The sequence below is a fragment of the Centrocercus urophasianus genome, unplaced genomic scaffold (genome assembly GCF_019232065.1).
Source record: "Centrocercus urophasianus isolate 14NV4802_14NV808 unplaced genomic scaffold, USGS_Curo_1.0 seq_12, whole genome shotgun sequence".
In the NCBI taxonomy this organism is placed as follows: Eukaryota; Metazoa; Chordata; class Aves; order Galliformes; family Phasianidae; genus Centrocercus; species Centrocercus urophasianus.
Genome location: NW_024884364.1, coordinates 19,196,350 through 19,219,958, shown reverse-complemented (window position 1 = coordinate 19,219,958; position 23,609 = coordinate 19,196,350). Strand labels below are relative to the sequence as shown.

Genomic DNA, 23,609 nt, shown 5'->3' with positions numbered 1-23,609 from the left:
TTAAGATCTTTGTGCATGACATAAATCTGCATGACATGGAGTAGAAACACTTGAGTTCTAGGGATATCAACGCTCAGGATCATGCCCCTATTGACAGAAGCTGGGCAGAGACACATGTTGGCTACTTCCACACAAGTAAAACTCACTGTTTTTATGCTCCTTTCTTTCATTATACTCCCCAATCCTTTTGCTGTTGCTCATGATAAAGCACAGTATAGCTAGTAAAGCATACTAGCATAGTTAGTAAAACATTCATAGAAAGAGAAAGGGTCCCATTCTTGTATACTGCCTAGGCATTCCTAGCTTCCCAGCTAAGAGCTTACTTTTTTAAAACAAGCACAAGTAATCCTTAACTCCCTTATTAGGACAGAGACGCATTTATACAGAATCAAACACACTGAGAGTGCTTAAACCTATGCTGTTAAGCTTACTTTATACTGTGTATCTGATGAGTTTTGTAACTTCCCTAAGGCATTTTAACATTAAAAATAGTGACTGTTAACCCGACTCATTCAAGCATAGCTATAAGTTTGCTTTGCAAGAAATGAGAGGTAATGTCTCAAATACATTTCTTTGAGTTTTATTATTGCATAAATGTTCACACTGCTTTATAGCAGCATTCTGTCTGTTTTTGCATTCTGCACTCAACAGGGATATTCAAGTCTGTAGTAAGGATGACAATCCCAGGTGCAGATGATTAGAAATATGTTCTTTTACAGTTGTGCATAGATATTCAAAAGTAAACAGTCTGTGACAATGTGAAGATGTGTATGAGTTTGACATTACCAGTAAGTATATTCATGTGTATTATAAAATCACAGAATCATTGGAAAAAAAAAAAAAAAAAAGTTGGAAAATATCACTAAGATCATCTGGTCCAACCATCAACACATCTCAACTCATTCTACCCAGAAGCACCAACTCTTTATATCTGTATCTGGGAAGGCAGGACAATGCTGAAGCTTGCTTACGTAGAAGAACAGTTCGGTGTAGGCAAGAGCGAACAGAGCATGAAACTGTACAGTATGATTTACATTCATCTCCAACAGACGTGAAGTGCAGTCTGTTCGCAGTTAGTAGAACTATATTTAAATAGGAAAGTATTTCTCTAGAATAAACATTTCATTTACTTATCTGCAGTGTTTCATCAAAAGAGTATTCAATCAAATATTATTAATGCCACTAATAATATTTGGTTCTCAGGAGCAGACAAATGTTTCTCCTTAAATGCTTTAGTGAACGGAACTCAGGAGCTTTGTTAGTTCATAGTACAGACCAAAAAAAGAAGACCATGAGAAGTTATCTAGCTCAGATTTTACTAATATTCTCTTAAAAACTTCTAATTCTAATTCTAAATTCATGAATGTTTGTATTTCAGCATGCCTTGCACTGTGTAGAATAATAAACATTAGACATAACACTTACTCCAAGATCACATACTGCATTTAACTAACAATGCAAACTATGTGTGTTGCTGTAACACTGCAACAGTTTTCATTTTGCTGTTTCCTATTAGTAGCATCTTGACAAAACAACAGATCGACATGGAAACTGTAACATTTCCACTACACTGCATGCCTACTCAATGATACATCTTCTCATACTACAGTGTTGTTAAAACAACAACAAAATCTGAAAAAGAAGAGAAAGAAAAACAAACAAACAAACAAACAAACAAAAAACACTGAAAACAATCCCCTGCAAAACAAAACTTGATGAAAAGGAGCTTTCTTCAAACAGAAAATGTCAACAAAGAAGTTCTAGCTAATTTTTTAAGTGTGACATACTGCTATCTATTGGTGAATACCACAATTAACAGGTCAACGGATTATAAAGGTGAATCAAAGACAAGTAACAGGAAAAGTTCGCAGAAAAATGGCAGATTTTTTTTTGCCATAATACATTAAATAAATGGAAAAGTTCTTACTGGCTCCAGTTAGTTCAGAATGTCATCCTCTAATTTTGAGATAACAGATAAAGGATTAAGCTAGTGAAATTAAGTGAAAACTAAAGAAAAAGACTACTTGAATAGTATTCGATAAAAGAAAAAGCTAAAGTTTTTCACGTGAAGTAAGTCAACAATGAAAGTTTAAATTGTTCAGTAACATTCAGCTCTTGAAACAGAAGCAAATGCAGTTAAAATTAGGTAAAATAAAATTAGGTAAAATAGGTGCGTGGTGCATTTCAGCAGTGGTGACAGCTATGTGAAAGACAAGCCATGTTCTAGACAGCCATGCACAATGTTCACACCATTAAATGGAGAGTGTTTCAATCACCTTATCTACACAACTTGGCTCACAGTGCTGATGATGTAGAAAAATACCACTTTGTAGCTGAGACTGTGCTTTAGAAAACAGTGTTATTGTGTTCTTTGTTTCTGTTGCAGTTTCCATGGAAATAAATAGGAATAATAAATAGGTTTCAGAGTAACCGTACATATATTTTACAAAATAAAAATGGAATAAACAAAAAAGTAGTGCAGAACTCCTATAAAAAGAACGGAAAGTAAATCTGATGTACTGTCAGCACATCTTGTCAAGGCAAGCTGATTGGCATATGAATTTTCTGTGCTTAAATAGCCTAGGCTTTAAAATCCAGCTGAATTCTAATGAATTTGTAGTTAATTCATCTGCTGTGAGTGACTGCAAACCATCACATAATTAGGTCTGTACCTAGTTTAAGCTTGAAGTAAGTTAGAAAATTCAATGCCTTCTCTGACTACTAGGACTGGGGAAGAAGAAAGCTTCTATCATACAAAAAAAAAATCTTTGTCACAGAATTTCACAACATTGAAGTGTAAAAAAAAAAAAAAAAAAAAAAAAAAAAGCACAGTAAAATGATTCTCAGTCACATACGTCACATTCAGTATGAAACTCTTTACATTAATGTTCTTGCAAGTTCCTAACTCAGCAATTAAACAAGATGGGTGCATATGTCAAAGAAGTTTTTGAACATAATCACATCTTCCAATTATATACCCTTTCGAAAAAATGATCTGAATATACAATGTCTGTTTTTTACAAAGTTTTCATTAGAGTCTTTTAATTAACTGTTACAGAGTTTGACAACACCATTCCATGTAGTGCTTGGCTAGCACATCCAAGCTCATTGTTAAAAAGAAACACAAATTATTTGACCCAATGTTACGTATTAACAATGATTCAGAATATAGAAAGCCTTCAAAAATGAGAAGAGTTGCAAACATTTTCAAGTCAGGTTTCTTTTACACAATTCTCTCAAAAATAGACTTGTCTCAGTGAGCTGATAAAAAAGCATAGTCTTGGCATAATTCAGCATTCCTACTGTTCAGCACAGCATAATTTCTTTCTACAACTACTTCAATTCCACTACTTCGCAGGAAGAGATTTGAATTTTTATTGTATTTCTTCTTCTTGGCAAAATAATGTAGAAAGTTGATGTTAAATAATAACGGACTGAAGATTTCAGGTTAGATCACCTTTTTTTTTTTTTTTTTTTTTTTTTTTTTTTCATTTTTTTCTTAAATATACACAGAAGATGAAAATAGATGCAAGCCACTGACAATGAAAAAGAATAAAAGAAGTTTGGTCAACTATTCTCTTTGCTTCAAGGCTACTGCTGCTCTATAAATGAAATATTAGCCATCTGTAAAATCCAAGCATGCTGCAGAAAAATACAAATGATGATGCAAAAATGATACTTTGAGAATTGTAACTTTTACTAACAGTTTAGAACAATTCTGAGGTAACACTGATTTAATCAAGATACTTTCCTGTACAGTTATCAAAGTAAATGTAGTACATAAAATTAATGAAAATAATTATATGCACAGAAGACTCCTGAGTATGGGCAAACACTTCATCCTGCCATTCGCAAACACTCATACTAAAGTCTTTTTGGAGAGAAATACAGAGTGAGCTGTAGAAGGGTCTAAATACATGCTTGACTTTAAAAATTGATGACTACTTTGTGCCACTGAAGTCATTTAATGCAACAGCACTTTGAAGAGATAAAATGGAAAGGCAGATCAGGCCCTGCAGAAACCATACAACCACACCTACAGGAAGGACGAGACCTTGTAAAAGGCAGGAGTGACAGAAGCCCTTACTGAGCCCAAAATCAGCTGAAATTGGCCTATTCCACAGCTCACACAGATTGAGAGGCAAAGACTCTGATGAAGTTCTGAGCTGACAGACACTGCGTTATACAGATTCATGGTATGGCTTATCAGCTGCCCCACACTACCTTGTTCTGAGATAAGCAACTCTGCATAAGTCTAGCCTCGTCCACCTGGACTGCCTGCAGTGATGGGCAGAAACTGCTTAGTCCTCAAGTGCAGCTGCTGATCCAAAGACCTCGCAGCGTGTCAGTGAAACAGTGGTGACACTGCTCTCTAATTTACAGCAGTAGTTTCACCTCAGGACCTGAATACCACAGTAACTTTGCTTAAAATATTCTCTTGGAAAAGAGAGATAAAATTTGTGTCTTAATTTCTAAAACAAACACTGATTTAATGTTTTCTAGCTCTCCTTAGAGACAAAATAAACTCACGAACCTAAACATGTCATAATATTATGCATTGCTTATTTGGCATTCCCACTCAAATCACAGCAATTTCATTAAGATTTGCTGGGGTATAGAAGTAATTTTTATCTAATAATTTAGGGATAAAAGTTGAGGCAACATAGGAAGCCTTGTGAGTTTCAAATTCTCATTTGCATCAAACCAAATTAAGCATTACATTTACATTCTGATTGTTTTCCATTCTGCTTAGTAGTAAGTAAGTATATTAAAACAGAAATATAAACAGTTTAAATTCTATCATATGGAAACTACTGATTTTTCATCTCACATGTCATTCCAATTTGAAAAGAATGCTACCGTTGAAATATACTGATATTCCAAAGTGTGAAAATTTCCTTTTGCAGAGAGTGTCCCATAGGCAGTATCTTTAGTAGTTCACAAATATTTATGCTGATATGTACATAATTAGCTTGCATATCAAAAAAAACTTTCCATCAATCCAGCTACTTTGGGCATTCTTTGCTTCTGAGTCTCCTTTCTTCCTTTCAACTTCTTCACTGTCATGTTTAGGGTGCTCTTTTGTTTCTGATTTTTGCTTGTCTGAGACACACTTACACAAGAGATGAAAGAAGGTGACTGCTTATTCAAAAATATAATCAGGCACTTGAAATTTTTTTTGTTTTATAAGTGATGGTTATTACTTTTAGAGTATTTCCAAAGTGCTAGTATAATTGCATGGTGACAGCGCAGTCTGTTCCAAGATCCTTATTCATTACAGTCAATCAAAACAAGAATGCTTAGAGGCAAAATTATATTTATGCTGATAACTTTCTTCCTTTATTTTACTACATGGGAAAGGGTATTGAAGCCTGCAAGTTTGGATTTTCAGTAAGAACAGTTGCACATTCATAGGCTGAGTCTCTGTATGTAGCCAGGCTACAAAATAGGCAAGTTTTAAATACGTAGAAGTCATATCAGGCACTTTATTGAGCTGACTGAAAAGTTGTCCTGATAGTCACAGAACAGAAAAGGTACAGTGTGAATGGAAATGCCTCACCTGTATGTATACATTCTATGTTCTACTAATGAAGATGCATGGAAAGTCTGTATTAATTCACAAAAACCTTAGATTATTTAGTTCTGACCTCAGTAATTGGCCTGGAATTCGTTGGCCCCAGTTCTAACACGGCAGCAGTCTGCTCTGGGGATGGCATGCAGTGCAACAAGGATGCTACAGCAGACCATTACAAGTGTCCTGATAAATGGATAGGCTGTATTTACAACAGTAATTTAAAGATAGTCTTAACTTGTGTGTACATTTAATCAGCATCAGCACAATTGAGAAATGGGTGAAGAAACAACACAGGAAAGAAGAAAATATAGGAAAGAAGAAAAATCAATTTAGCAGGTTTAGGTATAGCCCATCAGGCAATTGTCCAGCAGGAAATAGCTTTGGAAACTAAAGTGAAAAATCACTTCTCAGAAGGAAAAAAAAGAAAAGTAGTGTAGAGAATTGGTACTGATGGTAACTTCACTACAGATAGAAAGATTTATAAAATACCATATCAGATCTATAAGATTAGAGAACAACTGTCCTGTGAGGCATTCATCATACTTTTTGTTTCCATGAAGTGAGAAAAGAAAAAAAATCATTGTAATATTTGGAGAACAAACTTAAAACATGAATTGTTCTAAATCTTGCCAAACATAAGGAAGGGGAAAATTTACAGGGAATTCTGTAATTGACATACTAAAGCACAATTAAACATTACCATATTTTCTTTGAAAAATTAGTTGTACCAGAAAATGTTCTTTTTTGCATAGGTAATAGCTTAAAGAAACAGATTTAAGAAACATTAGAAGAGCTGAAAGATACATTGTCGTAAGTGATACTGGTACATCCCCGTTCTTTCAAATAATCAACCACACCACAGGCAGAAACACTAGAGACAACATTTTGACTATCTGCCTCCCGACAATGTCTTTTGATGAAGAGCTAAGAGGTACTCAGAGTGACATCAGGCAAAGCTTCTTCCTATTTTGTATTTCGTCTGCCAGTTTTCAGGTTTCAGTACAAAAAAAATGTTCAGATAACTAGGAAAGTCAAGTAATCACCTTGAATGTTTTCTGACAATTGGCTTATTACATACATAACACTGGACATGCATCAGCCCGTACTTTAAGAACACTACTACAAGGTATATGTATGCTTACAACAGCTGAGCTGTGTGAGTTTACAAACAGAAATAGCAGATACTTTCTAGACTTCAAGATAATCGTGATGGTTATTTCATTTTCACTTTTTTGAAATGTTAAGAAAAGCTAGAAAAAGTCTAAAAATGTTGTTCAAATGATTTAGGTAACAGGTAAATAAATAGATTTAAACTACACAGACCTGTGAGATATAGTTTCCAAGAAACTGGGATTCACCATGAATTATCTGTTTTTATGAGGGTATGTCATAGTTCTTTATTTTCAAATTACAGCTACTTTGGTTTTGGAATTCCAGAATTTGCTATATCCACAAGTGTTAATATTCCTCTTGTACTAGAAACACATTTAGTTTAGCCCTAAGTTTTAAGATTAGGTGAACTGGGATCCTTTCAAGACACACCTAACAAATGCTTTTAGATCTTCCTTGTGACACCAAGTCAACATACAGAAATTTACACTGATAAATGAGAATCAGAACAAATTACAGGTCTAGATTACAATATGGCTGCTTAAAACATGACAATTTAATTTTTGAAACAAATATTTCTGAACTGTGTAAAACGACTAAACTCATTTAAGTAGTCATCTCCAACATTTTTTCTTGAGCAGTTTTTTAGTAGAAAAATGTTTCTAATATGCACTCCTGCTCCAATTCCAAAGTTTTTGTACTTACTGGAATTTATTTTGTATGCATATATTCACTATTTCATTTTAAAACATCATTTCCAGAACTGTTATTTAATTTCTCCTCTCCCCTTTAGCAATAATGCATGGGAATTCAAAGTAACAAAAGTAAAACACAATACAGAGAAGAAATCATTGCAGATTACTGACAGAGAAAATTTTGATTTGGACAGATTAATATATTTCATCAAGGATTTTTAATTTATTTATTTATTTTTTTTTTTTAAATATATCTAAAGAAATGAAGTCACTGAGGTGAAAAAAAAGTCAATCTTCTGAAACAATTAGGACAGCATACTTACTGCCCAAAGTTTTATTTACCTATATCATTACTTTTGTTTCATTTCATTCTTTTACAAAGCCAAAAAATACTGGTCACGCACTTCACTACTTGTTTTCTTATTAAGATCATAATGGGAACTGAAGAGGTAAAATAATACTCCTTCATACATACAACATGGTGTTTTCTATTTCTTGTTCAAGAGTATCTGTGTCAGTATTTTCAATGTATTCACGTAAAAGAAGAAACCAAGAACAAAGGAGCTTACCAAGAGATTATAAAACAGAACTCTGGGCAGCCTAGTAGTCGGCAGTCCTGCACATAACAGGGGTGTTGAAACTAAATGATCACTACGGTCCTTTTCAACCCAGGCCAGTCTACAACTCTATGAGCGTGAACTTAAAGCAGCTATCTGTGTTGTCTTCAGATGTGTTCTTCTTTTCTTGTATTTAAGAATTCAGAGAAAAGCAAAAGATATAGTCATGAATTCCTGTGTGCAGTGTCCAAATCAAACATGGAGGAAATGAAAAATTACACTGCTCTATTGTTCTATAAGTATAAATGCAACTAGTAAATATGCAAAAGGAAATTTCACAGTTTATCTGAAAAACAGCAATGAGTTAAAAACTTGCTTAATTAAAAATGGTTTTCATCTTCTGAAGAGACTGCCTGTTTCATTATTTTTAATTGAGACCCCCTTCTGCACCATAAACAGGAACAAAGGATATCAACTAATAGCTTCTTAAATTTCTAAGACAAGTCACAGCCAGCACTGTAACAACACCAGAGCCCTATTTATTATTTTTGAAGCCATAACAACAAATTTCACATAATGTAGAAATCTGCACAAGTCAAGTCCTTTTATGATGGAGTTACAAAGTCAGTGGACAAAGGAAGAGCGCTGACACCATCTTTCCAGACTTGTGCAGAGCATTTGACACTATCCCGTGTTACATCCTGGTAAAAAATTGGAGAAAAATGGAATTGAAGGATGGACCACATGCTGCATAAGGAATTGTATGGATTGTTGCACTCAGAAAGTTGCAGTCAACAGCTCAGTGTCAAATTGGAGACCAGTGGTGAGTGGCATTCCTCAAAAATCAGTACTGGGACTGGTGTTATGTAACATCTTCGTAAGCAGCGTGGTTAGTGGAATTAAGTGCACTCTCAGCAACTCTGCAGACAAAGTCAAGCTGTTGACATGCTAGAGGGAAGGGATGCTATCTAGAGGGACCTGGACAGGCTTCAAATGTGGGTCTATGTCAGCCTTGTGATGTTCAACAAAGCCACGTGCAAGGTCCTGCACCTGAGTTGGGGCAATCCCAAGCGCAGATACAGGCTAGGTGGAGAATGGCCTGAAAACAGCCCTGAGGAGAAGGATTTGGGGTGTCAGTTGACACAAGACTCAACCTGAGCCAGTAATGTGTGCTAGCAGTTCAGAAGACCAATTGTATTCTGGGTAGCATCAAGAAAAGCACGATCAATAGGTTGATGGAGGTTATCCTTCCCTTCTACTCTGCTCTTTTGAGACCCCACCTGGAATACTGCATCCAGTTCTGAAGCCCTCAGAACAAGGACACAAGAAGTGTGTCGTCTAAGTTCGCATGATAGTTCTAATGACACAAAGCCTGCATAGTTTTAAATTTCAAACTGAAGATCTCAAGACATAAGAGAGACAGTTCAGAATTTATAAAAGTTGTCTTAACATGCTTCCCACTGCAGAATTTACCACTTCTTATGAAAATTTGCATAGAAAATACTTTGCCCCTTGAAGATCAATGCAATGGTGTTAGAATTCATATTCTAGTAAATTTATGAGTAAGTGTCAGATTGATGACCTCAGAAAATTGAGACAATGAGCAGATTTTAAGCAAATAGGGATTGTGAAGAGAGCAAGTTCTTGAACTCAAAGACACAAGGTTTTATTCCAGTGTCACCACAGAAGGTGTTAGCCCAGTTTAAACTACATTGCTTTTGAAGATTTAACGATGCTACTGAGATGAACTCATTTACAATTAGCACAAAAGCACACATTAAAATCCAAATTGGAATGCATGCTTAAAGGTCTACTATTCAGACTTTACTAATATAACATGTCACCTGTTCAGTCACGATTCAAAATAACAATTTCTTACTGAGTAACCCATACAGTTTAGTTTTAATTGGCTATTCACTTCCCTGTACCAGCCTTAAGAAAGAATAACGTATCGTCAAATGGAGAGTTGCTGATGAATAGATTCTTATGCATGCTATTACAGCAGCTTACTACAGTTATTTTTATTATTTGATTGGGAAGTAAAGGAAAATGCATTTTATGTCATCTCTCTCTTCTAAAGCCAGCCTACTATGTATAAACAAGAAGAAATTATTTGCTTTTTGGTACACTGTTTTGGGAAAAAAAAAAAATTATTTATCACTAGACCATGAAATTCTTACACATTTTCTGGATCATTGAACACAGATATACTGCAAAAAGCAGAAATAAAACACATCTGGCTGTGGTAAAAGGCTGTTGTAGTTGTTTTCAGTGTTGAGAGATTCAGAAATAAGTAGCTTAAAAAAACCAAAGTAATATAAAACTTGACTACTAACAAATTGTCAGCATCAAAACTGTATGAAGAACTCTGAACATCAGTGAGAGAAAAGACAAACTTTAACATGATAGCACCTAGGTTTCATTTAGCACATACAGCTTCTTTCATCAGGATAAATATGGATGAGACACACAGTTCGTAACATATGCATTCTTTAATGAATGGCCACCCTTGCTGATGACTTAAATTGTTCACAAACAATGTATTTATCATTGTTTGGATTGGGCACTCTTATTCCATGCCCTGTTGTTACACATAAAATTCTTCAAATGGAGAGACTTAGCAACTCCAGTGGGTTTCTAATCAGGTAGAATATTTCTGTAGACGTATGGCATTCAGAAAATGACTGGCCTTCAATACTACACATGTAATTAGTGAAGCTGATGAACTAGAAGATAAACATTACTCCTTGTTTTTGCTTAAGTGCTATATGAAAAGCATATATTATTACACAAATTTATTGGAGATAAACTGAACTGAAGGGAAGAAAAGCAAGACCAGTCTATCCCAGAAATGCAGACATTCATTTTTGATTAAAACAGGGACCTTAATGTTGGATTACAATCTTATCTATAGATCAACTTAGTTACACAATAAAAATACTGTTTTCTTCCTTTTGGTTTTGTACAGCGTCTTCTAATTAAGAGCATCAGAAGTTGATCTACAATTTCCCCAAATAACTCAGGTGTAAAAATTATCTCTCTAAAACAATAACAGTTAAAGAAAAAAAAAAAAAAAAGAAAAACACTGGAAATTCATCCATCAAAACCCAACCATATATGGTAATTAAAATGTCAGTATGGACTACAAATCTGCCCCACTCATGACACCTGAATACCTGATACTTTGCAGACCTGAGTCATACAAAGGAACAAAATATCAGCATTGCTCTGTTTTATGAAAGTCTTTCTCTAATTGCTTCTCTCCTAGTTTCTAACATGTTTTGAACAAGCATAGAAATGAGACTTATTTCACATAACTGTAAATGAATACAAGTATTAGCAATTTGTACTGGAAGACCTTTTGGAAGAAACTCTCAATGAAATTAACAAAGCCTATCCTATATAATGAATAGTCCTTCCCATTCCTCAAATTTTGATATACAGCGTATTGCAGAACAACGTTGTAACTGGTCCATTACTACTAAAAAATACATATGTAATTACATATTTCTTATTTTGCATCTTACCTGATGACCTTAAAGGTCTTTTCCAACCTAAATGATTCAGTGATTCTAATTGTTACTGTCCAGACGCCAGGATATTAAAACATCTAGCAGAACTGGCAACACAGAAAGCACATTTGCCAGAAATACTAGCAGATATTAAGTAGAATGACTTCAAAATACATATCCTAATCCCCAGTCTTTTTACCAGCTGACAATTTCAAGACTGTTCATCTAAAAGAGTTGACAAAAGTAAGCTAGTTCAAGGAGAATCTGCTCTTGCAAAAGGCCATTTTTTAGGTCACAATCAAAAAAGTCACAAGGAACACTGAAACCAGAACGCAGGAGTAATAAGCACAACAAAATTACTAGTGGTTTGTTTGCAACATCCATAAGAAAAATAAAAACAAACAAACAAAAAAACCCACACCTTTGGTTTGAAATGAATATCTTTGTTTTGGATAAAGTTTATTTTTTATCCAAAGTAGTTCACAAAAATAGCATTTCAGGTTTTGCATCAGGAGACTATAGATTTTGCTTTAAACATCAGCATTCTCATTCATCCTTATTATTTCAAACTTGAAATTAATAGTCTTCAAGCAAATTGTATGCGTATTTCCCACCATGATATTGGTGCTACTGATGCTTTTACACCATTCTTTGTTTGTTGATATATTTTTGCCTAATAAAAGTTTTTTACTTTGAAATGCCTTAGTTTACAAAAATCTATGTTTCTTTCTGCAAAATGCTCATTTGAAGGAAGAGTTGATGCATAGCATTTTTTTTTAAAGGCCCAGGAGAAAACAAGGTTTCATTACATCAAATGTTAGAGAAGAACTATTTAGTGCATTAGAAAAACTACAGCATAGAGAAAATAGATAAACTGCTGTCTAAATGAAATAACAAGTGGGAAGCATAGAAATCTGAACAGATTGATTTGATGATATTAGTGAAACAGAGATAAATGTCAACTCAATTAACAAATAGCATCACTCAACGATCATGACTGCAAAGAATTCTGTAGTTAACGAATTTTTATTTATTTATTTATTTATTTAACATAAAAGCAAGAAAAAGAAAAAAGTTGTCCTTCAGGAAGAGAAAGACTCCAGAGCCCTAATTAAGAGCTATTTTACTACAGAAAAGCCATGCAAAATAGTGCTAGAGAGATCCAGGGAAATAAGCTGCATGGGAAATGCTGAGTCACAGCCTGAATCACTGATTGATCACTTGGGGAAAGGATTAGGTCAGCTCTGGGAGCCCAGGTGAAGACAATGCGTCACTCCTCTTAGACCCCCCCCACGTCAGGGCTGACTGCCAGCAGGTAAGGATCTCTTTTTGGATATCCCTCTGTTGTGAAGTTTTTCCCTACAAGTCTAGATCTTTGGATACAGGTGAGCATTCTTTTCCCGTTTGTTTCTTGCTATTCCACCATGTTAATCTTTCCAACTGAAATACAAATTCACAGAAGAACTGCTACAGCTCTTCTGTGTGCCCTGCAGAGCTGCGTGCCCAGCAGAGTTTTCCCTACTTGGAGGGAACTACTACATTCTCTATAGTTTTTCTTCAAGAACAGAAAATAAAGTCAAATACAAGTGAAGGCATGTACAGATGTGGTAGTTTTGTAGTGATAATTTCAACTTTTATTTCCATGAAATATGAGAACTGTTATTGAAATGTTATCCAGTGGATGTCAGCAGTGTTTCTCGAATTCACAAGGTATGATGAGAATATTCCAGTTATATTCTAGAAGTCTTACAACGATTTCTACTTATTCTTGTTCTGTAATTTAGCAATTAGATTCAAATCAAAAGAATTTTTGTTGAACTTGTAGCTGTTTGTAAGCTATTTATTTTGGTTTTGAATCTTCAAGCTATGAAAGGTAAATATCACTTTTCTTCTGTTTTGAATTACATTAATATTATATGCTTGTTTTAGTTCAATATCATTACATTTACAAACATATACATTTGCATTTGAGTAGTGTTACCAACATTGCCAAAAGAAAAATTACTTTTACTGTATAATATAGGCACAGACTATGAATGCTTTGGACTTCTCCTAAAGTGTCATTAAAGATCAGACAACCATGGGTGTATGATCTACATACGTCAGCATTGTCATGGAGGAGAGAATGCTCTGGCATTACTTAGGCACTGCACAAAAGAACGAGACTTCTGTGATTTACTAAAATCCTATAACGTTTTCTGAATAGCAATGGCTCTGCTCAGTATTAAAATCTCCATCTAAGAAGAGCACTTGGGCAACAAATTACAATTACAACAACAGTAGAATTGCTGTTCCCTACCTGCTATGAAAGCACAAGTATCAAAACAAGTACTACTTCATGATGATGATAATTATTAAGCAAACTGTCCTTCCTGTGTTCATTCCCTAAAGCAGAATGTTAATCACTGTCATGCTCATATTCAGCCAAGAATATTAAGTTTTCCTTTCTAGGTTAAGCTTCCATTCCAGATGGGCAAAAGAAACCCCAGAGATTACTTGTGAAGCTGTGTTTAAAAAAAAAAAAAAAAAAAAAAAAAAAAAATCAGAAGGACAGAAGGAAAGAATACTCCCAATGGTTTATATTACTAGGAAAGTAACTTGCTGACATGACAGAATGTTTATATTTGTATTTAAGTTTCCATATGCCACTGCTTTCCTCTATTAGGCCTTCAGTAAAAATGAAACAGCCTGAAAACATGAAGGAAAAAAACAAACAAGGATAACTTCCTGGATTTTTGAAGTGGTTTCCTACTGTAATAAGGACAGAACTAGATAGTATTAGTGTCAGGAGAAAGTCACCATCAGTGTCCAATGGCAAGAACTTTCTCAGTAAGAATCTGCTTGCACATACAGAATATGAATGATACTTCAATACAGGTGTACACAAATGCTATTCCATGTCTTCAAAGAGAAAATCAAGCATATATTTGAGAGCACATTTCTAATCCCATGTATAGTTCTGCTAAAAAATACTTCTAGAAGGCGTCTCTTTTTCTTTAAGGCAAACAAAGCATTGAGAAAGGTATCTTCATTGGTAGGGTATCTTTGTATCATGGTTTTGTTTTTTGGTTTTCACTATTCCGCATTCATAACATCATGTAGTGCACTGGGAGTTAAAGTGTTAATGCTCCAATTCTGGATACCTATTCCCCTGTTCATTATGGAAGTCATGGGATCTGGCCCTTCCAGGTGGGGCGGTCTCTTACTGCATGGCAGTGGATGCTGGAAGGTGCTTTCCTAGCCGTAGTAAGCTTCTCAGGTTTGACTCAGTCTCAAAAATTCTCTCTCTCCTATCTTATTTGATTTATTAGTCTTAATTTCAATTAGATTGTATTATATTGTGTTATCTTGCATTCCAATATCATAATTAGTAAAATAAGTTTTCCTCCATAGATTGTTGCTTTTTTTTTTTTTTTCTTTTTCCTTCCTTCCTTGAGCCCAGCTCCCATCTCCCTGTCCCTTTTCCCTTCCCATTTTGTGGGGTCGGAGGGGCAGGGGCCTACTGCCCCCCCGTCACGGGCATAGATTGATCCAGTTAACTCTGTGACACTTTGGTATCTTCATTTTCAGAAAAAGATTTTTTTTTTTTTTTAAATAAACTTAAGAATGCACAGAGGCAACCAGAGTGCCTTCTCCAGTTCTGAAAAGAGATTCCCTGTCTTTTTCCATCTCACTTGAGTCTTCTCTTCCTAACTCTTAGCTTTCTCTCAAAACAGAAAAGTAGAGAACTTGCTTGTCATTATGTTTGCTTAATTAAATAGTGTGTCACAATGTGCATTTTAAGTACACTAAATTTACACATTTTCTCATCCAACATTCAATTTTTTTCACCTTTTACATATAGCATTATAATTTACTGAAACATTTCCAGAACTGAAGGATACACAGTATTAGCTGTTCAATCAACCTTCACTGACATACTGAATTTAACATGCCACATTGAATTACTTATTGTTTCTCTAACCTTATGAAGTCAATCTGAGCCAGAGACATCTGCAGTTTAGTAGACATATTTTCTAAACACCTGCTTCATCAACTACTACATAGTATCACTAGTTTGAATGAAATAGCACACATCATACCTTATACATTTTTTGACCTGTCTACAAAACTCACTTTTTTAACTAATTCTTCTTCACTGTAGAGAAAAAATATTGAAAGCAATATTTTTACTAGTGTAGCACATAATGAAGTTTTTTATGCATTGTATTAAAGTTACTTTAGTTCTTAAAAAATAAAATAAAAATAAAATCCCCAAACCCACTACCAGGGCTCCTAAATTTTCGAGTGTTCTTTTATTGATGAGGAGCAGAACAGTACAGGCATACTGAAATGCCAGCACTCTCTTTTTAAGGTTTCTTCTTTTTAATTAGAATCATATTAATATGTATTTATGTATATGTAAAACATACTATTAAGAAAAGAGAATAAAGTACATCCAGTTCTCCTCAAATATGACAGTAAATGACATTTAACAACAAAAACTGAAGGCAATATAAGATAATATAAGCTATAATTTTCAAGTATTTCATTGCCTGAAAATCATCCAAGATGACTGCTTTCAGCATTTTTTTGCCTTTCATGTGACTAACAGAACTGCTGCATAAAACCTGGTATGCCACGTTACAGGATTGTAATTTTATTTTTTCTTTTTTACAATACATAACGTAAGGGTTATTTTGCAAAGAAATTAAGGAAGAGGTTATCAAGCATAAATTGTTTCAATATTGCATGTAAAACTAATAACAATGTTAATTTTTTAAGACCACATGCAACTTTAACTGGCTGATCAAATGAGAACTAGGAGATGGACTTATAGCAATAGTTAAGGAAACAATGCAACAGTTGTATTTTAGAGATTATGAAGAAAGAAGTACTGCTAGCTCTCACTATTTCCCTGCTTCCACGGCAGGATGTGCATCCTGTCTCTGATTCATCTTTGCCTACATCCCACTGAACTCCTGCTCTTAACTTGGAAGCAATGAAACAAAACAACTGATTCTAGTTTAGTTTCTTGCACTAATTGTTTGACAGCGAATAACTGAAATAAGAACTATCTTCAGTTATTTCAATGCTACTCTAAAAATCTTGAGACAAAAGACAACCTGGTTTTGTAAAGTAAGACTTACACAGACAGACCTGCAGAGCTACAATTAAAATACTCCCTTGAACTATAAATATGAGTAACTTTAAACTTTAAAGAAACTTATTTCTTTTACAAATAGGGGCCCCGCTGATTTTATTTTCTTGTTTTACAATACATCTTAAAGACAGAAAACAATCTCTGTTACCATTTGTGCTAAATCTTTATTTATAAAAAAAAAAATAATAGTATAGTTGTAAGATGGTATCATATATTTTTATTTCTCTGTCCAGCCTTCTGTAGATGAGAAAATGAAAGGCATGCTCCTAAGGTTACTTACCCATGAAGTTCAGATAGCCATCTCCTCCAAGTGTGTGAGTAATGAGGCGAATCAGTTTATGAAGCTGAATTCCGCGATCAATAACTGGAGTTAGCGGTGTGAACACACTCATGTTTGTGTACATCTCTGCATCCATCAATCGAAACGCCAATGTCTTATCACCAACAAGTGCCTGTAAAAAAAAAATAATAATGTGAAAGCCCCTAAGAATACTAGAAGAGTTTCTAATGTGGTTTTTTTTGTGTTTTTTTTTTTTTTTTTGTGGTTTTTTTTTTTTTTTTTTTGCTTTTTGGGTTTTTCTATTTTGTAAGGGGAGAACTTGAAAAATCTGTGAGGAGTCAAGAATGTGGCTTGCTGAATATGACCTACTGCTAGCTCACAAACCCAACAACTTGCCTCTACTTATGACCATAAGGTCACAGTAACCCTGCTTTCTAATTACTGCAGCAATTATATTGTTTGATATATACCACACCCATATGATTACACAATCTGCTGTCAAAAAGAAAAGCCTAAGTTGAGACAGGGACATCCCTGAGCTAAGCCCTGCCCAAATCCCTGATCCAGCTGCCCACTTCAGCTGTGCAACTCTGTGCTGGTGTGCATATAATAAATCAGCTCCCAGCCACCTAACTCCAGCTATGGTATTATGTCTTGCATGATGATATCAAACCACACAGTTAATTCTGACTACCTTTTTGCTTATGTACGTAAAATGTTAGTTTCTACTCAATAAACTGCAAGTAGCCTATCATTTTAGAATTTCTATAGGAAAAACATAAAATGAGAAAGCAAACACCTCAAGTAAAGTTCCTGGGATGCGCAAATAAATGTTATATGCTATCAAGAATATGATGTTTTCTGATTTTACACAAGGGAGCAATATAAAATAGTATTTCTACCTAAAAACAATAACTGGATTACTAACTTGTTAGTGTTTACAGTACTTAAGGCCAAGCAAATCTTTTTAATAACCAGAATTATTCTAATATATTAGCACACAGGTAGTTGGAAATGTTTGGGATTGTTTGTATGTAAATCTGTAACTTTTGTTCTATCAGCTTAATTCTCATTTTATACTCTATTATGAAAACTTACTATCTTCCCAGAGACAGCTGAGTTGTAAACAGGTGAAGGTGAAAAACCCATCAACCTTTAGTTTTCAGACTAGCAATATAATTACATAAATAGATAATTCCCCCAGAGTACTCTTATTTCATTAGGGAGGAGAAAAAAAGAGAGTTCCTATCTTGGAATGGAAAGACTGCAGTGCTAAAATGTCTTGTATTAAGCAGACTTGTGTATTCACACAGATACAACAAGTGTAACTGTAGTACAACAGACAGTAGTCTATCTGGCTTAGCACACTGTCTCCAAAAACAGCCAATAGCAGATGTGAAAGAACAAAGCATGAAGGGAGCCAAACTTTTAGCAATACTTCCCAAAAACACTATCACAAATAGACAGATGTTGAAACATAATGTTGGTATTCAGAAGTTTTTCAGGAATCTTCTGTGAAACAAATTCAAACTCTTTTGAAATTATGTAAACATGGTACAAACATTACACAACATGACAGAATTTGCTTCACGCTGAAGAAATTAGGGAGGAACAACTCTTCTCTTTATGCATAATCTGGTATTTCTTCATTTAATTTAACATCCCTTAATCTCTCTCCTAGAAATAGAAACAACTATTCACATTTTCTATGTAAGCCATGGCTTTGTAAACTGATGCTCTTCCAATTTTAATGATCTATCCTAAAGAGTCTTGGTCTATATAGTTTTCTTTTTATGAAAGCCATTCCATACATCTGATTATTCTTATCAACTCTGTCAACTTCTCTTCCAGTTATGCTGGTTGTCCTGAGATACAGGACTACACCTGCCTAAAACATTCAGGTGCAAGTAAACTATGAAAGGCTACAGCGATATACTGATTTTGCTTTTTGCTATCTTTCATCATAATTTCCAGAAAAATACATGCTTTCTGCCTGCTACTAGCATTGACTTGATATTTTCATACGTGTATTATAATCACAGGGCCCTATACTGTGTTTACAGTCTGTTCATAACCACTATTACATGTAAGAAATTGGAATCATTTCAGACTCTTATGTGCTTCATTGCATGTCATTACATCACATTTTATCTATCATCCTGTTTTGCTTCTCTGTCCTACTTTTCACCTCTTCACATATCATTCTGGTGTTCATCTGCAATCCACAAAGCTATTTTTATGTTCAAATTTGAAATATACATACAGCTCTTAGCCCAAAGAATAAGATTCTAAAATAAAAATACATTGTCATACGAAAAAATTAATAAAATCCAGTATGAAATAAAACTGTAACGCTATACGGGAGCTCCTTCAAAAGTAACGCCTCATATTCTATTACCTTGGCCCACAGTGTCAGAGGACACTGTTGATGGTATGACAGTAGAGGTTGAATCTTCCCTCAAACATTCCACTACCTTCTCTTGCCATGCAATAGATGGCAGCAGAAGGGCAGTCTAACAAAAATGGTGTCTGACGTGCCAGTGCATATAGAGCAAAGATGTGTCATTGAATTCCTCCATGCAAACAAACCAAAAAAAAAAAAAAAAAAAAGGCACCCATTGACATTTGCAGATGCTTGCTGAATGTTTATGGGGACCAAATAGTGGATGTGATGAAAAACTTAACATAAGCCAGCAGTGTGCTCTTGCAGCTTGGAAAGCAAATAGTATCCTGGGCTCCATCAGAAGAGGGGTGGCCAGCAGGGACAGGGAGGTGATTGTCCCTCTCTACTCTGCTCTTGTGAGGCCCCATCTGCAGTGCCTGGGTTTGTCAGAGAGCTCTTGGAGAGGGTCCAGAGGAGAGCCACAAAGATGGGGAGGGGAGTAAACTCTTCAGAAGGGCTGACAACAGCAGGACTAGGGGAAATGGATCCAAGTTGAAGGAGGGAAGATTTAGGTTGGAAGTTAGGGGGAAGTTCTATACAAGGAGAGTGGTTAGGCCCTGGAACGGGCTGCCCAGGGAGGTTGTGGATGCCCCGTCCTTGGATGTGTTTAAGGCCAGGTTGGACGGGGTACTGGGCAACCTGATCTGAATGTGTGTGTTTGGTGGCCCTGCTAGGCAGGGGGGTTGGAACTACATGATCCTTGAGGTCCCTTCCAACCCGGGTGATTCTGTGATTCTGTGATATGGGGACTGGAGGGGACTGGAGCACCTCCCCTACAAAGACAGGCTAAGGGAGTTGGGCTTGTTCAGCCTGGAGAAAAGAAGGCTGCAGGGTGACCTCATTGCAGCCCTTCAGTACCTAAAGGGAGCCTACAAACGAGAGGAATCAACTCTTTGAAAGGGTAGATAGCAGCAGGACAAGGGGAAATGGTTTTAAGTTGAGGGAGGGAAGATTTAGGTTGGATGTCAGGGAAAGTTCTTTACAGAGAGAGTGGTGAGGTGCTGGAACAGGCTGCCCAGAGAGGTTGTGGATGCCCCATCTCTAGAGGTGTTCAAGGCCAGATCAGATGGGGCCCTGGGCAGCCTGGTCTAGTATTAATTGGGGAGGTTGGTGGCCCTGCCTGTGGCAGGGAGGTTGGATATTCATGATCCTTGAGGTCCCTTCCAACCCTGGCTATTCTGTGATTCTGTGATATGTGAGCACAATGAGGTGGAGGATGGTGCATTTCAGAAACACTGCCGTCTTAGAAACAGTAGATGCAGATATTTATGACAGCAGCATGCAGGCTCTTGTTTATTGCTTGTGAAAATGCATAGCTAATGGTGGTGACTATGTAGAAGAATCGTGTTGTGGAGCTGAGAATTTGCTCTACTGAATAGTGTTATTGCGCTCTTTGTATCTGCTGTATTTTTCATGGACAGGAATGGGAGGTATTACATTCAGAGCAACCTTCATGTTTCAGGATGAAGACTCTTCTTTTATAAAAGCATATAAGCAGAAAAATATGCATTTCCAAGTAATACCTCAATTTTTTGCCAGGACAGGGACTCCACTCTTGTGCTTTAAGTGAACACTGTGAAACAATCTCATCAATAGGAAGGCAAATAAGCACTCAAAAGCAAGTTGATAAATTCTTATTTTATATGACAATATAGATCTTGTTTTAGGCACTTTTGTTGACTTATGTCAACACAGAAAATACATATCAGTCTCTTATGTAAATGAAGTGTCTGAATAAAGGTTACTTAAACCTTTTATAAGAAAACTATTTTTCCTTCGTTCTTATTTTTAAGTTTTAATATTAGAAACTCTAAACTATCACGTTTACTGATACCTCAGAAATAACAACTACAAAGACAGTGGGAATTGAGTGCTATCTAACTAAACATTATTTTTTATTTTTCCACATGCAGAATCACTACAATTGCTGTGTTTTGCACCAAGTTGTTAAAGAACATGCCAGTTAGATCTCAAATTAGAATTGGAGCTTGCAAACCTTTAAGAGATGAAACATTTTTCTGACGGGAATAAAACCATTTCAGACAGTGATTCAGTAAGTAAATTTGCTAATTTGTCATGTTGTTTATGCTTATCATAAGCAGTGCTCCAGCCTACCTTATGGAAACTAGAATTTTTGAAATTATAAATTACATGCTTTCTTATGTCCTCTGGCAGGCAGGCAAAACTGGAAGGTAGCATTTGTTTGTTAAATTACAAAACTGAAAAGTAACACCACCCACCCAATGCAAGGAAGGATCAAGAATAAACAAATCAAAACAAACAAACAAAAGAAACACAACAATAAGCCTACATGCAGTGTCTGAGACTTGCACATATCTGAAGCTGTTTCCTATCTTTCCCAAGTCAAGATTGAATTTTAATAACAAAAACCATCTAAACTAAACTCATCTTCTGTGCACCTATATATGATAAATAAATAAATAGGCATTGTCTACCATACCTGGTCATGACTCTCTGCATATGCAATATATTTCTCATCATATCGTCTGTTTGTTAACGTATACACAATATTGCCCATATTCCAGTCTTCATCTTTCAACTCCTTAATTATCTACAGAAATAAAGGAAAAAAAAAAAAATCGATCAGAAGTTATTGCTTTTTTTTTTTTTTCCTCTACTGAAAGCATAGTACTACCTTTCTTCATTATTTTGGCATACAAATTCTCAATGAATGGTGAACTAAATTTTGAAGTTATGAGCTTTCTCTGATAATCAAAAAAGATTTCTGTTCATTATACGTCTTTCTATGTATTTGATACTCCGACAAAAAAAAAAAAAATAGCAGTGACATCAAGAACACTGATATGATGCTGTAAAATTTAACGTTCTCATGGTAACTGGCTACGCACTCCTCAACAACTTTTTTATTCTCCCCTTCATAAATTCTAGCCCTGAAAACATTCAGGCACTGATGCAGCATATAACATACTAAATGTAACCTTAATCTGAACAAATACAGTCACTGTTATGGCAGCTATCACTTCTTAGCTACTTTTTACAGATCCATCAGAACAAGTTTACGGCACCCTGGAGATCTTTCAGATCTAAAATTTCTTTTAGAAAGTTGCTCAGAAAAACAGGTGATTAAAACATATATACTCAAAAGCTAGAGAGAAAAGTCATTAAGGAATTGATAGACTGCAATATTTACACTCCCAATCATTTTAGCTTTACTTTTGTCCCAAAAATGTGGTAACAAACTAGGCACATAACTCAAGCTTGTCCTCTGTGGTTACTTATTTGCAGCTACCTTATCTAGAAGATTTTTGCATCACTTACGTTTTTGTAAAATCAGCATGCTCCTGAACTAAAATAAGAGTAAGCTAAAATGAGACACTACAGCAGAAATTGCTGTAATGGTTCAATAATACATTCATAATAGAAAAATCCAAACATTTTGATTCTAAAAATTTAAGATTCTTTTCCTGTACAACATAAAATTCAGCCACATTTATTTTACCTATGCAGAAAATCACTAATTTTTGTCTGTCAAGGTGTGGCAGGGAAGTTGAACTAATAATGAGAATAAATAAATAAATAAAATGGGAATAAAAAATAAATTAAATTTAAAAAACAAAAAAACAAAAAAACAAAAAAACAAAAAAACAAAAAAACAAAAAAACAAAAAAACAAAAAAACAAAAAAACAAAAAAACATTATCACAACAGGTTATTATAAAATTATGTGCCCACACTATATTCAGGATCTAAATTTCTTCCCACTCCAGAGTTCAGTGATGCTGTTAGGAAGCCTGGGAAGTTTGTCTTCTGCATGGAAAGAAGGCAAACTGTTTTTCAGCAGATCGACCCTCTACCTACTAGTTACAAAAAATGAAAGATTCTGAAGTTAATTCACTTTTTATTTTAAGCTACTCACTACATTTACTGGGGCATTAATGCTCATATAAAACATTTATTGTTTTCAGATTATCATGATAGCCCCAGGGATTAGGATGCAATCTTATATCTAACTGAAAAACATTCTCTAAAACATTAGAAAAAGCCTTTTAATATTGTTTCATTCTTTTTTCTTGTGATTCTCTGAAACAAGGTAAAGGTGATTTTTATCTTTATGATAGTCAGTGTTCATTAGCATATTATTGTTCTTGAAGAGCACTTACAGAGTTATTATTCTTTTTGTAACCCCATGCTGCGGATTGTTGGTGTTAGAGTAATTACCTCATGTTTACTTTGGTTAAATTTTAAATAGCCCTATCTATGCTCAGTGCCAATTCAGAAAAGTTCATTGTATGTTTTTGTTTGTTTCTCTCTAA

At 35.0% G+C, this 23,609-nt stretch overlaps 1 protein-coding gene across 6 annotated transcripts in view; it reads right to left on the bottom strand.

Annotated features, from left to right (window-relative positions):
• The window catches only part of GBE1 (1,4-alpha-glucan branching enzyme 1), a 150,690-nt gene that overhangs the window by 40,690 nt on the left and 86,391 nt on the right, over nucleotides 1–23,609 (bottom strand). For all 6 annotated transcript variants that reach the window (XM_042809501.1, XM_042809505.1, XM_042809503.1 and 3 more), the window contains 2 exons: nucleotides 21,777–21,887; nucleotides 16,873–17,044 (listed from right to left, as the gene is read on the bottom strand). In XM_042809501.1, the coding sequence (XP_042665435.1) occupies nucleotides 16,873–17,044; nucleotides 21,777–21,887 (283 nt within the window). The remainder of the gene's footprint in view (nucleotides 1–16,872; nucleotides 17,045–21,776; nucleotides 21,888–23,609) is intronic.